This window comes from Ursus maritimus, unplaced genomic scaffold, assembly GCF_017311325.1.
Source record: "Ursus maritimus isolate PB19 unplaced genomic scaffold, ASM1731132v1 scaffold_6, whole genome shotgun sequence".
Taxonomy (NCBI): domain Eukaryota; kingdom Metazoa; phylum Chordata; class Mammalia; order Carnivora; family Ursidae; genus Ursus; species Ursus maritimus.
The window spans coordinates 7,512,201-7,527,257 of record NW_024426774.1 but is presented as its reverse complement, the minus strand read 5'-3'; the positions used below and the strand labels follow the sequence as shown (position 1 = coordinate 7,527,257).

Here is a 15,057-nt window from a genome sequence, read left to right as displayed (position 1 = left end):
TTATCTATTTGAGAGAGAGTGCACAAGCAGGGGGGAGGGGCAGAGAGAGAGGGAGAAGCAGATGCCCTGCTGAGCAGGGAGCTGGATGCCATGTGAGACTTGATCCCAGGATCCTGAGATCATGACCTGAGCCTAAGGCAGACGCCCAACTGACTGAGCCACCCAGGCGCCCTGTAATAATTTTTATCTTCACTCTTCTATACCTAATGTACATGTTTTCCTCTGGTTGCTTTTAAGATTTTATCACTGGTTTTCAGCTGTTTGATCCTGATTTGCCTTCACATGGTTTTCTGTTTATCTTGCTTGGGATTCGTTGACTGTATTGGGATATGTTTTCCCAGTTGGGAATATTCTGGTCCTTCTTCAAATAGTGTTTCAGTGTTTCCCTCTCTCCTCTCTACTTCTGGGACTCCAATTCCACTCAAAATTGCTAGAGGTCACTAAGGATCTGTGTCTGTTTTTCAGGTTTTTTTCTCTTTTTGCTTCCCTTTGAAATTCCTGCAGTCATGTCCTGAAGTTCATATGTCTTTCCTTCTGGGCTTTTTCGTTTGCAGCTGATGCTTCTCGGTGAATTTTTTTTTTTTTTGTCTCTAGAATTTGCGTTTGCTTCTTTTTTGCATCTTTTTCTTCATTCTCTGTGTTGAAGTTTTACCTCAGACCCTCACGCACATGTGTGGTAGCTGCCTGAGGGTTCTCCTCTGCGTGGTCCACCATCTCTGTAACCTCTGGGTCAGTTTGTATTTACCTCTTCTCTCGGTTGTGGGTCACATGGGCTGGCTTTGTCCCATGTCCCATCATTTTTGGTTAGAGGGTGGACATTGTGGGTGTCCTGTTTTTAGGAGTCTGTGTTGTGTTGTCTTCAAAAAGACTTGCACTTCGTTCAGGTCAACAGGTACTTTATATGCAGATGGACTTGATCTTTTTCAGGTTTGTTTTTGAGCTCTTAGGGTGAGTTTAGAGTGGCTTTTACTCGCGGGTAACCTTTCTCACGTCTGTTGAAAGCCTCGGTGTTCAACGAGAGTGCTCCACACAGTTACAAACGTGACATCTCTCAGCCTGCGTGAGCTCTGAAGTCGCTCAGCTCCCTTGTCGCAGAGCGTCACCCTGTGCACGGACGGCTTGGTGTCCAGCAGCAGACTCAGACTTCTCTGCGGAGCTCCCTCCTTTTTAGTGCTCCCTCTCGCCGCTTCCAGGCACCTCAGCCTCGCGGATTCGTCACCGCGCTCTGCGTGAGACCCCCCTTCACACCGCTGCGCCGGCGCCTTTGAATTCAAGAGTTCAGGTCGTCCTTCCTTTCTCGCAGATCCCAGCCCTCTTCTGTGTCTGAAAACAGTCGCTTCATCCCGTTCCTCACATTAGGACTGTCCAGTCCCGGTGACTGTAAGAAGTCCCTGCTGCTGCTTTTGTTCAGCACGCCGGCAGACGGTTCCCGGGCTACGTTTGCCGAGCTGAGCTGAAGCGTGTGAGTGAGCCAGCTGAGACGTGGGGAGGCCGGTTCAGGCCATTCTGTGACAGCCTCACACTGTTTTCCTTGTTGAAGCATTCTCTCAAATTCTGATTTGTTTGGGGCCTCACAAGAAAAAAAAGGTTTAGATTTGTTTTTACAGCTTTATGGAAAAACAGTTCACATGCCATACAGTTCACACATTCCACTTAAAATTCGCTGGTTTTTAGCATTTTGACAGAATTGTGCAACCATCACCACAATTTTTAGCACGTTTTTATCTCCCTGAAAGAAGCCCAGGCCCTTTCAGATTCCCTTTCCATCTGCCCCATCCCCTCCCCCAGCTCCAGGCAAGCACTGGGGTTTCTCCTGTTGGAGACACTTCATGCGAATGCAGTCGTACAGTATGTGCTCTTGCGTGACTGGCTTCTGTACTTAGGATTATGTTTTCAGGAGTCATCCATTTATTAGCATGTTTCATCCCTACATCATTACTTTTTATTGTCAAATAATATTCCACTTTATGAATATTCCACATTTCATCCGTTCGTCCCTTGATGGACACTTGATTTGTTTCCGCTTTTTGGCTCTTGTGAATAATGAACATTCATGAGCAAGTTTTTATGTGGTCATGTTTCCATTTCTCTTGGGTACATACCTCAGAGTGAAACTTCTGGGTTACATGGCAACTCTGGGGTTCATTTCTTTTAAGATTATTTATTTGAGAGAGAGAGAGAGCATGTGTGCACACCACGTGCACAGGCGAGGGGCAGGGGGAAGAATCTCAGGCAGACTCCCCGATGAGCGTGGAGCCTGATGCGGGGCTTAGTCCAGGACCCTGAGATCATGACCTGAGCCAAAACCGAGAGTTAGACACTTAACCAGCGGAGCCACCCAGGCACCCCTGGGGTTCGCGTTTTGAGGAATGTCCAAACTGTCTTCCGGGTGGCTGCACCATTTTACATTCCACCAGTTTGGGGTTTTGCTTCATTTTTGTTTCTTCGATGTTGTTTGTTCAGGACGTTTTGCTTACGCTGGGAGAGAGCAAACACTGGAGCAAGAGGGTCACATGCTCCCCGGAGCTTCTCCACTGGAGCCGGGGTGGAAAGCTCCACGTGTGCCGAGTCAGGTGCAGGACCCACTGTCTCTTCAGACCATGGCCCCGTGGCCATTGTGTCTTCAGGTTTCCCAGACAGTAAAGCCTGTACGCTGTGAATCAGCTGCTCTGGTTTCCGTTGTGTCTTTGTCCATTAAGATCGAGAAGGGACTGCTGAACTGTCCCCACACTGCAGGAGGGGTGGCAGCCCACAGCCATCTGTGAGCTGAGATCAGCCACTTTCTCTTGCATAAATATGTCTGATGGGGGGCACGGGAGCCACAGGCATCCTCCCCATTGCCGGCCTGAGTCCTGGCTCGATCCCAAGCTATCTCCCTACATTTCCTGCTCTGGGCTTGAATGCACTAGTCCCTCACCAAAGAGTTTTCTGATTTGAAGGAGTCCAAGGGTTCCAGGCAGGTCTTGTCCCAGGGGCAGCAACAGAGCTCTGAGAAAAATCCCACAGCGGGGGGAAGTTTGCTCCCTTCTCTCCCGCCACCGCAGGAGGATGTGCAGTCAGGTGCCATGACCCCTGGGCCATAGTCCCCCCAGCTCGGTGACACAGCACGAGTAGGTTCGTGGGAAGACGTTCTGTCCCACCCTGGGCTTTCATAGGTGAGATGTTTGGCAGTCCTGTGTGTGCGCATGTCGCAGGATCTGCTGTGCTAACGGAAATGTTAACCAGCAGAGAATTTTAAGGGCAAAAGATTTTTGCAGTGTGGTCTAATTAACGCGATGTTGTAAGGATGGAGGAGTTATATTGGTCCTCCCTCTGCGGCATCGGCATTGAGTTGTGATTTTGCCCTTTCCCGGTTCACAGCTCCTCCCACTCAGATAAAGCCCTTTGTCTGGTAGGGGTTGGTTCCTGCAAAGCTTTATGGAGCCATATGGCTGAGCTCTTTTTGTTCTGCCCTGTAATTGTCCCTCCTAGACCAGTTAGCCCCTTCAGTGGCTCCAGTATTTGAAGCATTTCACCTCACACTCTGAAAGCAAAAAATCATAAAACTGCTGTTTCTAGATTTTCGCTGCCTTGTAAGTGAGAGGTGTGGCTTGGCCTCTTGGAGCATCAGTGCCTGGGGCCAGAACCAGACTCGTGACCTGGAACCCCCTCCCGAGGCCACCCCTCCCCCTTTATCTGTGGGAGGGCAGCTGCAGACCCTGCGGCACCTTGTCTGCCTCCCCTGCCTGCCGCATCCACAGGCCGGTGCTTTGTAAGCATCACCGCTCTGGGTGACCACGAAAGATTCACCTTGCACGCGTACGCCACGGGTGGGAAAACCACAGGAAGGGGAGGGGTGCTGGTGGAGTCTGCAGGGAACACCGTCCACGCTGCTTTCCTCTCCGTCCTCAGTGGCCCTGTGCTCTCGGTGGCCCTGCACTGCTGGCACTCAGAGGCCTGCGGCGGGAGGCAGGTGTCTTGCTCGCGGAGATGGAGAGGGTTCTTATTCCCAGCGCCCCAGCTTGCATTTCTCCTTGGCGGCTCCAGCCATTGATAATCCTCCCTCTGCCAGCCTGCTGCCCCCCCCCACTCCCCACCCCTGCCTCTGGCAACCACCAGTGCGATCTCTATCTGTGAGCTTGTTTGGTTTTTTGGTTTTCGTTTTTTTAAGATTCCACATAGAAGTGAGATCATATGGGATTTGTCCTCTCACTTATTTCATTTAGTATAACGCCCTCCCATCCACGTTGAAACAAATGACAAGATTCCATTCTTCTGCTATGGCTGAACACTATTCCACAGTGTGAGGACGCCACCTCTTCTTTATCCGTCCGTCCACAGACACGTGGCTTGTTTCCACGTCCTGACTGTGAACACGGCGGTGCAGACATCTTTTCAAGTTAGCGTGTTTATGTCCTTCAGATAAATACCCCGCAGTGGCCTTGGGGGTGCTAGGTTGGGTCTGTTTCCGACTTTCTGAGGAGCGTCCCTCCTGTTCCACGGTGGCTGTGCCATCTGTCCCCATCAGCTGTGCGCCGGGATCCCTTTCACGCACATCCTTACCAGCCGCCTTTGCTCATGTGCTTCGGATTCCACTTTTCCATCCTTGCGCCCTGTCCGCAGGGGCATCAGGCCGCAGGAGTTAGGCTGTGAGGCGGGAGCTCCCCATGCAGAGGCCTCGGTGGCGCTTTCCTGGCAGTAGCACGACTCCTGTGAGCGGAGGGCCTGGCTGAGCTCGCGGCAAACAACCTGCAGGGGAGGGCACTCTTCCCTTTTCTTCGGGCTCGGGGTGAACCTAGCATCGGAAGGAGGGCAGCAGCCAGGTCCCAGAGGTTTTCCCAGAGATGCAGACAACCCTTGCATCTGCTTGCGGATTGCTGAAGCCAGCCCACTGCATCCCCCACCCAGCTCTAGGCCCCGAAGCCCCGCTCCTGGCTCGGCGTGTCTCTCACGTAAGCCTGGTCCAGCTGGTGGTGGTTTACCCCTTCTAAACCAAAGACCGTTCTAAGATACACGTTTTACTAAAGGTCGTGATGCTGGAGCATCTGGGTGATTGAAGTTTTACTGTACTGTAACCACGTTTTAACCTCCATACACCGGTGGAGAAAAAAGAAATTTCGTTTAGTTATGGGTTCTGGTTAGCTGAGTTTAATTAACATTTTATTGTCTTGACATATTTTTCTTACATTCCTTCAAGGGGGATGCAGTTAAAGACCTGATGCTTCGCTTCCTGGGTGAGAGAGCCGCGGCGAAGAGACAGGTCTTAAATGCCGAGTCTGTAGAGCAGACTTTTGTTGGGTTGAAACAGTTAATCGTAAGTAATGATGTGTTTGATTTCAATATTGTTGTTTTTATAAGGCCTGCCTTTCTTTGTAGTATTTTCCTTAGAGTTAATTACTTCGAATGTATTATCTAAAGCCCTTGCATGTAAATAAAATTTTGTTGAATTAGATACCAGTCCTGTGCAGCAAAAAACATCATACTAACATACTTTTAATTTTAAGGCCAATTAGTTAAAAAGCCATTATTTTAAATGATCAAATTACTTGAAGCAGAATATACTTTGATTAAATATGCTTCATCAGATATAATAACTAAAGATAAGTAATTTTTATTTTTATGGGTTTTTTTTTTTTTTAAATAAAACAGAGGTTTTTTCCCCTTGGTATAAAGGGTTTATCAATGACTGGGTGGGTTCACATAAAAGTCTTTGTTCATTGCCAGGAGTAAGTGTGACCATGCAGGCAGAGATGCAGTCCCAAATATTAATAGGAAACTATCTGAACTGCAGGCACGTTAACATGAATGGGTAGGTGTTTCTGGCAGTCTTTGGACCCCGGGAAATTGTACATGTGCGCCCCGCCCCCCCCACAATTGCCTTTTTCTTGGTACCTTTTATCATATTTATAGAAGTAGGTGTCCTCAAAAAGGTAAATAAAAATAATTTGTTTAGATGGTTAGCAGATATTTTATACATAAAGCAATTAAAGTCTCGGGACACCTGGGTGCCTCGGTCGATTGAGCAGTCAGCTCTTGATCTCAGATTATGATCTCAGGGTCATGGGATCGAGCCCCATGTCGGGCTCCATGCTCGGCGGGGAGCCTGCTTCTGCCTCTCCCCTCTGCTCCACCCTCTGCTTTCTCAAGCTCTGTAAAATAAATAAGACCTTTAAAAACAAAACAAAAAAAAATTAAAGTTTAATTTTTAGTAAATGTAAATCAAATGCTTCATTGGGTTTCTTTAACTGAAGTGACTCTAGAATTATTGCTATGACTAAGAAGCCTTGGGAAGGAAAAATGGAGATAGTCGGGCTTTTTGTTTGTGTTTTGTTGAAGATTTTTCTTTTTTAAGTTATCTGCACACCCAGTGTGGGGCTCGAATTCAACCAGAGATCAAGAGTTGCATGCTCTGCTTGCTGAGCCAGCCAGGGCGCCCCGGAGACAGTCTGTTTTTAAAAGGAATGGAAAACAACTAGTTTTTAAATATCCGTATACTTTGTTTGTTAATGACGCAATAGGTCTTAACAGGTGAGCATTTCCCTGGCCCTGTGATGCTCGTCCCATGGGTAGGCTCGTGCACTGTCGGGAGGTCCTTGTCATTGCCTTGGTTTGACCTTGAAGCTGCTGCTGTGAGACGTCATCATGAGGGGGAGGCTGCACTGGAGGGTCACTTTGTGGTGACCAGCTGATGTTTATTTTTTTAATTTTTTAAGTAAACTCTACTCCACATGTGGGGCTCAAACTCAGGACTTCAAGAACAGGGGTTGCACGCTCTCCCAGCTGAGCCACCCAGGTTCCCCTGGAATGATCAGTTTAAAAAGTACACACAAAGCCACACATAGTCATTGTAACTAATTTGTTCCACAGGCAATCTTTTTACCTCCTTTGATTATTCGTGGTGTTAATAAATACATACAATGGCTTGGGGTTTTTCATTCATTGAAGGTGCATTGCGCCAGGAGAGATTTTATTAGAGTCCTAACAAGGAAACCTAATATTTAAGGTGAAAATGTATTTACAAAAAAAATTACCTTGCCCTGGTAGTTTAATTATGTCCTAAAATAATTCCTGTTCTCTTTAAGATTAGGAAAGAGTTTTGAAATGTATTTTCTTAAGTAATGTCAGCACATTCTAAGATTGTAATTTACAGGGAAATGAATGTCATAGCCTGTGGAGAAGGACATTTTAATCACTTTAATGGTATCATATATAGAGTTAATGATTCCTTTTGAGTCGTAGATGGGGGAAAGTTATGTACATACCATTAGTTACTTGAGTGACTTTTATTGGACTGTTTTTCTCATCTTTTGGAAGTCATTGAATGCTTGTGTTCAGTTTTTCAAATAGTCATATCTTATTTCCTAGTGTAAAAAAAAGTAACATTTATTTAGGTTTAGATCTTTTTCTCACACCAAACGAACTTTATTATCAGAGTTCTACATGTCATTTACAGTAATTATGAGATTTTCGTAAGATTTTTCTCTACAGAGTTTAAAGTTTTACAGGGTGTGCTTTGAATTGTAATTATAAAAATAATTTCTTCACCAAATACTTCTGACATCTAATATCGAAATGGAGGCGGATCACCAGGAAGGGGACTAGAAGGTGGAAAAGAATGGGATAAAAATAGCAGAAAGCACTCTGAGAAAATACATAATTATAATTTCAAATCGGCAGCATGTAATCAAAAGCTCTGGCTCACAGGTTGCTGAGGTGAGGTCCCACTGTTTTGAAGGAAGGGAGCACCAGCCATTAGAACTCAACACTGTGTTGGGTCGTCCTGGCCTGTCCTTTAAAGAGTCTCCTTCATCCCATCCCTCAGACCTCCTCCCTGGCTCACCGGTCACACGGCCCAGAGCTGCGCAGGAGACCGGAAGGAGGAGCGGGCACAAGCCAGCCCTGGTCTCCCCCGGCCTGTTCTGTTAACAGAGAGGTCCTGGCCCCGCTAGGTCCTTGTCACCACTCGGGCAAGTCCAAAGAGCAAAAAAGAACATCAGAAAGCTGAAGTCCATGCCCTTTGGAGGCTGGAGAAATAAACTGCGGGCACACACACCCACATACGTGCACATGCTTGCCGTGTATAAACAGGGACGTGTCCCCAGGCCTTCTGCATGGAAGCTCGTGCAAGGACAGACCCTGGAGAAGAGTGACACTGGAATGAGAACCATGTATCTGCCATGGTAGCTGGGAGGGGGCCAAAGGCGGGTCAGGGAAATGACAAGGGCACAGGGGTGCCAGTGGGACAGGACAGAGCCCAAAATACACACTTACGTAGGAAGAGCAATGGTACAGGTTACTAGGGAAAGGAACTAATCAATGATGGTACAGAATTCAGAGGATATTCAAGTGGGAAAAGTTAAAAAGTTCTCTGTCTCTTAGCACACGTAAAAATAAATTCCAAATAAATTAAAACAAAATTTTTTAAATTCCAGAAAATAGAGTAGACTCTTAATGACTCAGGGTAGAAAAGCATTTCTTAAACCTTTCAGGGAGAAATGAATAAATTCGACCACTTTAAAACTTGAAACTTGGGGCGCCTGGGTGGCACAGAGGTTAAGTGCCTGCCTTCGGCTCAGGGCGTGATTCCGGCGTTATGGGATCGAGCCCCACATCAGGCTCTTCAGCTATGAGCCTGCTTCTTCCTCTCCCGCTCCCCCTGCTTGTGTTCCCTCTCTCGCTGGCTGTCTCTATGTCAAATAAATAAAATCTTTAAAAAAATAAATAGGGGCGCCTGGGTGGCACAGCGGTTAAGCGTCTGCCTTCGGCTCAGGGCGTGATCCCGGTGTTATGGGATCGAGCCCCACATCAGGCTCCTCTGCTATGAGCCTGCTTCTTCCTCTCCCACTCCCCCTGCTTGTGTTGCCTCTCTCGCTGGCTGGCTCTCTCTCTGTCGAATAAATAAATAAAAATCTTAAAAAAAAATAAAAAAATAAATAAACTCTTACTATTCAGAAAAAAAAAATAAAACTTGAAACTTGATACAACAAAAACACCATAAACACTATTAAAAAGTGAGTCACGGGGCACCTGGGTAGCTCAGTCAGCTGAGCATCTGCTTTCAGCTTGGGTCATGATCTCAGGGTCCTGGGATCGAGCCCAGGGTGTAGCTCCCTGCTCAGTGGAGAGCCTGCTCTCCTTCTGCCCCTCCCCCTGCTATGTTCCTTCTTGCTCTCTCTTTCTCTTTCTCTCTGAAATAAATAAAATCTTTATTAAAAAAAAGTGAGCATTAAAACACATTAATACCTTCCAGTAATGAGTGAGAAACAAAACAGCCCAGTAGAAAAATAAGCAAATGATATAAAGAGGCCATTCACAGAAACCAAATAGCCCACAGACATGGAAACAGTGCTTATCCTTGGTGGGAGTCACAGACATGTAGATAAAACAGGAGTGTGGTACATTTCAGCCGCACCAACATGGCAGCCCCAGGCGTCCACGGCACGAGAAAGCGAGCTGGACTACCTGCTCTGCACCACCTGCCACCCAGCATTTCCACCTGCGGTCCCATACATCAGAAAAATGCTCGTACCGGTGCATGAAAGGGTATGTTCAAGAATGTTTGTTGCTGGGGCGCCTGGGTGGCACAGCGGTTAAGCGCCTGCCTTCGGCTCAGGGCGTGATCCCGGCGTTACGGGATCGAGCCCCACATCAGGCTACTCCGCTGTGAGCCTGCTTCTTCCTCTCCCACTCCCCCCGCTTGTGTTCCCTCTCTCTCTGGCTGTCTCTATCCTGTCGAATAAATAAATAAAATCCTTAAAAAAAAAAAAAAAAAGAATGTTTGTTGCTATCTTGTTTGTATTAGCCAAAAATTTTATTGGAAAACCTTAGCATTAAGCAAGAAAAAGGAAGTTCTGTTACACAGTTAAATCTTTTGGAACAGTTGAAATACATGCAGGAGAACCACATTCATCAGTATAAGTAAATTTCCAAAACAGTGTTAAGCAATCAAAGCAGCATGCGAAGGCTGCTGTAATGTGCCAGCTTGTGGTAATGCTTGAAAATGAGTCGATAATACCTAAGCCACAGCTCTGCAGTCCAGGGCAGCCCCGAAAACCTCGTTATTTTTGGCAGCAAAACCTGACCTGACCAGGCTTATTTGGTGCCTGCCCTCCCTCTCTACCCTGCTCCCCTGCTCTCCAGGGAACAGTGATCAGGGAGAGCTCCCTCCAGGCGGGGCAGGGTCCCGTGGCCTCAGCTCTCCTGCAGGCCCATCACCTCCTGCCTGGGCGTCCCTCTATTCTTGGCCCTGCCTGGATGTGTCTCCATCCCTTCGCAGTCCTGGCCTTGCCCACACCTGTGCAGATAGTCCCTTTCCAAACTCTTCAGGAACCTCTGCGAGCTGTCAGCGGCCTCCCATTGCTGCCAGGCTCCTGGTGGATAAGATAGTTATGGGCTTTGTTGATTCCACGTGGTGTGAACAAAAATATTCCTGTCTGGAAATATTTTTGTTTTTTATTTTTAAGATTATTTATTTGAGAGAGAGAGAGAGAGCATGAGCTGGGATGAGGAGGAGCAAAGGGAGAGCAAACTCCTGGCTGAGCAGGGAGCCTAACACCGGGCTTGATCCCAGGACCCTGAGATCACGACCTGAGCCGAAGACAGTCGCTCAACCAACTGAGCCACCCAAGTGCACCTAGAAATCTTTTTGAAATATCAAAGTAAACTTATACACAAAGATACACTTTATATTCTCTTATCAGGAAAAAAATTACTTGGGGAACTGTAAATGGTTAATGGGAAACTTGTCTAGCAACTTCTTTGTGTTCTTCCCTCTTTATTTTTCTTTTTAAATTGTGATATGAGGGGGCGCCTGGGTGGCACAGCGGTTAAGCGTCTGCCTTCGGCTCAGGGCGTGATCCCGGCGTTATGGGATCAAGCCCCACATCAGGCTCCTCCGCTGTGAGCCTGCTTCTTCCTCTCCCACTCCCCCTGCTTGTGTTCCCTCTCTCGCTGGCTGTCTCTATCTCTGTCAAATAAATTAATAAAATCTTTAAAAAATAAAAAATAAATAAATAAATAAATAAATAAATTGTGATATGAGGAAAATCTCTACTAGCATGTGTGACTCTCAAACCAGAAGATAACCCAGATCTAACTTAGTCTTTAAAGGAGCCATGCTGAGTCACCGCTGGTCCTAAATCACAGTGAGCCTGTGGAGCAGGGTAAGTTCTGGGTCCCTTCTGGCCTTGCTTCTCTCCCAGGCTCCTTGTTCTCAGCCGCCAAGAAGTGCAGGGAGGTACCGGCATCCCCTGCCCTGGGCTGTTTTTAATTGTCTTGAGGAATTAGGTCTTTCTGACTCCTGGAAAGGTGGCTGTCAGGTTAGTGTAAGTTTGTTGAGATGTTGCTACATGTCATTTATAGACCCTCAGTATTCATCAGAAGGCGGGCTAGCCTAGTACTGAGCCGCCTGGGAGCGGCAGCTGTCCACATGCATCTTCTGTACCCACTCACCTGGGGGAGAATCATGCAGGGAGGGGCCGTAACAGGGCATAAACGTTCTGCTTCCTCTTCACAGTTAGGAGAGGAGCCACTTTTTAAAAGATTTCCGTTTACTGTAAAATGAATAATTAAGATGATAGGTTTTGGCTTCATTTTTAATAGTTGTGATCCAGTTTGGGATATAGAAATCGTATCTTAGTATATGAAATCATAGTAAAAGCTGTCGCTTCTTATACGATACACTTTATTGTTTTTAATCATTTATGGAGCACTTCATAGTCACAGAATACTTGCAAATAAGTTTATTACACGTTTAAGTGTTTTATTAGTGGTGGGTATCCGTACATAGTCGACATAAAGTAAGATAGGAGCCTTTACTGTGTAATAAATGTTTGTTTCACAAATATATAAATATCCAGGATCGGATTTTCTCATTTATATATTTTTGCGCGCACAGATTCTGTATGTCTTGAGGTCTGTCCAGTAGATCACGCTGGAGCTCACTGGGGCTGGTACCGTGTCAAGCAGCTCCTATCTACTACAGCTAAATCCTCCCCCCTTCCCAGGACAGAACCGCTTTCCTCATGCTTTCGCAACCATTCGTCATAACTTACACCTCCATACTTGATTTTTTTTTTAAAGGTATTATTTCAACAAGCATTAATTTGGTTCCGCATAACGCACTGCTTACGGTCATCAGTGGTTTGTGTGCAGGCGTCCCCTCTGTGTGGGACGGAGGTAGATGGACACACCATCCATTTCTCGATGGCCTCATCTGCAAGTGTGTCGTCCCCCTCAGTGCAGCCTGTCTCTCATTCACAAACCCCTCTTCCATCCTTTTACAAACAGCACATTCGTAATTCAGAAAAATGTTTGTATAACCACCGTCTGTTAACATGTTAGTGTCGCCGTGTGTAGCTAGTATGTTTACATGTGGATGTGAATACTTACATATACTAGACAAAACTTCATATTCTACCTGTTTATGATTTTATATCTTTTTAACATATCTTAAGCATTATCTGATACTGAAGTGTCCGATTTACAAATATTTTTTACTACATAATCTCATACTATTATAAATAACCTTGGGATGGGCCACCTTGTACAGAAATCTTTTCTAAATATGTGATTATTTCTTCAGCATGAATTCCGAGAGAACAATTAGCAGGCCAGAGTATGGACAGTTGTGAGGCTGCTAATACGTATGATTTTTCAGAAAGGTTACGCCTGTGTATATTTACCAGCAATATGCAGACATCCTTGCTTTCATGTCTCCTTGTCGGCCCTGACTTGTATCTTCTCTAAAATCGTTCTTTATCATTTCTTAGGCTAACAATGGCGTTTGCTGCTATTTTTCTTTGACTAATAAAGACTAATCACTAATAAGTTATCATTTACATCTCTTTCATTATTAGTGTAGGATTTTTTACAACTTTTTTGTAGTTCTGTGAATTTACTATTTCACCATTTTTTGAGCTCATGTACATGGTAGGTACAATGCTGAAGGAGTACTTTTATTTTTTTTTGAACCTTTTAACCTTTACTGTCCTCTTCTGTACAATGAGCGTGATGATTACCCAGTGTGAGCATCGAATGAGATGAGATGAGGTCAGTGACATTTATGGTACACGCACATGCTCAAAAACATCACAGCGGTTATTATTACTGTGATTACGGCTCCAAGGAACTCTTACTCTTTGCAAGGAGTCGCCCCCCGCCCCGGGAATGGCAGGTGGAGACGTGTTTCTGGGGCAGACGCTGATAATTCGGGGGTTGCCTGGTCTGGATTGAGTGCTGGCTACCAGCTGCTGCTTTTCTAAACTGTGAATGAGATCTGCAAGGATCGGCTTCTAGGCGTATTAGGGCCCTGGGAAGATGGGTGAGGCCCCATATAGTCTCTGGACATATACATACAGTGTCCTTCTGTTTACCTAGGATCTGGACTCAAAAGTCCAAACACTCAAAAATTTTTTCTGCCCTTTGCTTTTATGAAGGAGAGACACACACAGATAAAGCAGCTAAGAGCAGGGATTCGTGCAGGAGAGCAATTTCCTGGGCAGGTCTTAGAGTGAGTACAGACTCAACTCCGCGTCGCAGCCCCTCTGCATGGAGGATCACAGTGTAGCCGCTGCTGCGTTCCCCCTCCTGGCGCCGAGCAGCCGCGTCACTGCACAGCACGGGCAGAATCTTCTGTCACCAGAGACACCCTTAGGACAGTGTGCCACCTTTTCCCGACACTTTGCTTGGCCCAGTTTGGCTTTTCATTTTATTATTGTTATTATTATTATTATTATTATTATTATTATGTTATGTTAGCGACCATACAGTACATCCCTAGTTTTTGATGTAGTGTTCCATGGTTCATTCGTCTGCGTGTAACACCCAGTGCTCCATGCAATATGCGCCCTCCTTAATACCCATCACCGGCCTATCCCATTCCCCCACTCCCCTCCCCTCTGAAGCCCTCAGTTTGTTTCCCGGAGTCCGTAGTCTGTCATGGTTCGTCTCCCCCTCTGTTTCAATTTTTCCCTTCCTTCTCCTAATGATCTGGTTTCACTTATTCGTGGAACATAAGGAATAGCAGGGAGATCATTTGAAGAAGTACTTTTAGAAGTTAAAAAGCATGTCCTCAACAAGGCCATGGCCCCCGGAGCTCACACAGCGGGAGACAGGACCCCACCACAGTTAAAGTTAGTGTGGAGTAGCAGGCTGTCCTTGATGCCCGTGCAGAACAGGCATCAGACGGTACCTCAGAGTGTTTCTCAACCCTTTCCTCATTGTCAGTCCCCTGAGGAGCATTTTTCTACCTTGTTTCCTAATTGCTCACTTCCACCCTCAGCCCCAAGTGAAGTAAAATACTAAGGAATAAGATTTTGTTGGGTAGAGTTAACCTTTGGAGGGCCATTAATCACTGTTTTCCAAGAGCCATATTCCATCCCGTTGAGGGGCTATAGCCCCCCCTCCAGAAATGTGTGTGCCGGGGAATTATGAGTAGGAGGGCTCACTGTGGGCAGGAGAGGTGTTGCGAAGCTCGGGTCTGAGCCGGGTCATAGGGTGGTCATCTTTGCAGCCATTCCTAGCTGGAGGAGAGCAGGATGGGCTGGTGGGACAGGTGTGAGCACGGACGGCTGCCTGGGGGAAGAGGTCATGAGGAGTGAGAGCAGTTCCAGCTTCCCTACAGACAGGCTGTACCCTCATTTCCACCTCCAGGGCGGCCAGCTGACATCACAAGGGCATGACTGAGGCACAGTTAAGTCACCGGGTCGTAGGTCACTGAGGTCACATGGGTAGTAGTAGCTAAAGGGGGTCTACCTGCTTGTCTTCTCTCCTAACTTTTATCCTCACCCCGTGATGTCGGGTCCACGCAGATGGCCTGGTCGGGCCACTGAATCTGCTGGAAAAGTCTTGCATCCAAGCTTAAAACTCGTCGTGACACTAAACACGACCGCCTGCTTTCCGGGGACCTTGAGCGTCACAGGGGCACCCAGCCTTCTAGGATTCTCTGGTGGCTCCCAGTACCTTTTTAGACTGTCTCTGCTTCTTTCAGATCCCCACCCTGGCCCCCACTCCTGGCTGAAGTTGGAGGAGTGGTCCACAGCCCCAGCTTAGAGCAGACCTGGAGGCCATTGGACAGAA

General features: G+C 46.7%; 1 protein-coding gene across 1 annotated transcript in view; it reads left to right on the top strand.

Moving 5' to 3' along the window:
* TRAPPC12 (trafficking protein particle complex subunit 12) overlaps window positions 1-15,057 on the top strand; it is an 80,794-nt gene that overhangs the window by 13,915 nt on the left and 51,822 nt on the right. Inside the window, 1 exon segment of the mRNA XM_040622860.1 lies at window positions 5,177-5,293. Within this exon segment, the coding sequence (XP_040478794.1) occupies window positions 5,177-5,293 (117 nt within the window).